The sequence below is a fragment of the Mustelus asterias genome, chromosome 8 (genome assembly GCF_964213995.1).
Source record: "Mustelus asterias chromosome 8, sMusAst1.hap1.1, whole genome shotgun sequence".
In the NCBI taxonomy this organism is placed as follows: domain Eukaryota; kingdom Metazoa; phylum Chordata; class Chondrichthyes; order Carcharhiniformes; family Triakidae; genus Mustelus; species Mustelus asterias.
Window position 1 is genome coordinate 531,002 of NC_135808.1, and position 1,714 is coordinate 532,715.

Consider the following 1,714-nt stretch of genomic DNA (forward strand, 5'->3'; position numbering starts at 1 on the left):
ACCTTATTGTCTTAGATATTGATATAGAACCATAGAAAATTACAGCTCAGAAACAGACCTTTTGGCCCTTCTTGTCTGTGCCGAACCATTTTTTGCCTAGTCCCACTGACCTGCACTTGGACCATATCCCTCAACACCCCTCTCATCCATGAACCCGTCCAAGTTTTTTCTTAAATGTTAAAAGTGACCCCGCATTTACCACTTTATCCGGCAGCTCATTCCACACTCCCACCACTCTCTGCGCAAGAAAGCCCCCCCCCCTAATATTCCCTTTAAACTTTTCTCCTTTCACCCTTAACCCACGCCCTCTGGTTTTTTTCTCCCCTAGTCTCAGCGGAAAAGCCTGCTTCCATTCACTCTATCTATACCCATCAAAATCTTATACACCTCTATCAAATCTCCCCTCAATCTTCTACGCTCCAGGGAATAAAGTCCCAACCTATTCAATCTCTCTCTGTAACTCAGCTTCTCAAGTCCCGGCAACATCCTTGTGAACCTTCTCTGCACTCTTTCAACCTTATTTACATATTTATATAGTGAAAAGCATTATTTCTTGCGCATTATACAAAGCATATCGTTCATAGGGGAGAATGAAGGAGAGGGTGCAGAATATAGTGTTATAGTCTTAGCTAAGGTGCAGAGAAAAAACAACTTAATATAAAGTAGATCCGAGGCCAGTATGAAGTTCAATCCCTAAGTAACATCTTCCCGGAGAAAGAACCGCAAGAGGTACTTCAATGCTCCATCCCACATCCGCAGGAAAATTATGTCCTTTCCACTCTCTAAGGAGCTGAGGCAGAAATACAATGTTCGCTCAATGTCCATACGCAAGGATGATGAGATTCAGGTTGTCAGAGGACATTACAAGGGTCAGCAGATCGGTTAAGTTATACAAGTGTACAGAAAGAAATATGTAATCTATATTGAGCGTGTGCAACGTGAAAAAGCCAATGGTACTACAGTTCATGTTGGCATTCACTCCAGCAAGGTGGTGATTACCAGGCTAAAGCTGGACAAGGATCGCAAGAAGATCCTGGAACGCAAGGCCAAATCTCGCCAAGTTGGCAAAGATAAGGGCAAATATAAGGAAGAATCTGTTGACAAAATGCAGGAGTAATTGAATGTTGGAACTTTACTACTTTCAATAAAGATTCAAAAATTGAAAAAAATAAAGTAGGGCCATTCAAGTCTGATGACAGCAGGGAAGAAGCTGCTCTTGAGTCGGTCGGTACGTGATCTGACTTTTGCATCTTTGTGTGAATGTTTGTGGCGGGAACATTCAACTTTCAAACCCGCTGGACATTCCCGCCAAGCTTTATTTCAGACTCAGAATATTGGAGGATCGGGAGTCGCCCATTCTTGGCCACAAATCTGCTCCACAAAAGGCGATATCCTGAAAATTAATGAGAGATTGTAGATTTTGGTGGGGAATCGGGATTGATATTATTTTTGCCTCTTCATTGCAACATGGGAGAGGCGAAGCGGGGATTGGCCAACGCCAGAGTCATGAGCCCTGAGGCTGCTTCTATCGAATCCGCATCGTGCCCTGAATTGTTTGTATTTTAATTTGGGAAGTATTGAACGTGAAAGTCGCAGATTGCCCAGACCAGCTTTTGCGGGAGTTCCTTATGTCGGACAGCTGCAGCTGCACCGACCTTATTGGGAAAAGAGAAGAGATATATATGACTGCGAATTGGGCAGCTCAATCACTCAG

At 43.5% G+C, this 1,714-nt stretch overlaps 1 protein-coding gene and 1 pseudogene across 1 annotated transcript in view; one reads left to right on the forward strand and one right to left on the reverse strand.

Moving 5' to 3' along the window:
- The first annotated feature begins 679 nt into the window (after positions 1-679).
- On the forward strand, positions 680-1,173 carry LOC144497804 (large ribosomal subunit protein uL24 pseudogene; annotated as a pseudogene).
- Positions 1,174-1,562: 389 nt separating this feature from the next.
- Positions 1,563-1,714, reverse strand: part of LOC144497608 (uncharacterized) — a 2,115-nt gene continuing 1,963 nt past the window's right edge. Inside the window, exon 2 of the mRNA XM_078219049.1 lies at positions 1,563-1,655. Coding sequence (XP_078075175.1) covers positions 1,563-1,655 — 93 coding nt within the window. The remainder of the gene's footprint in view (positions 1,656-1,714) is intronic.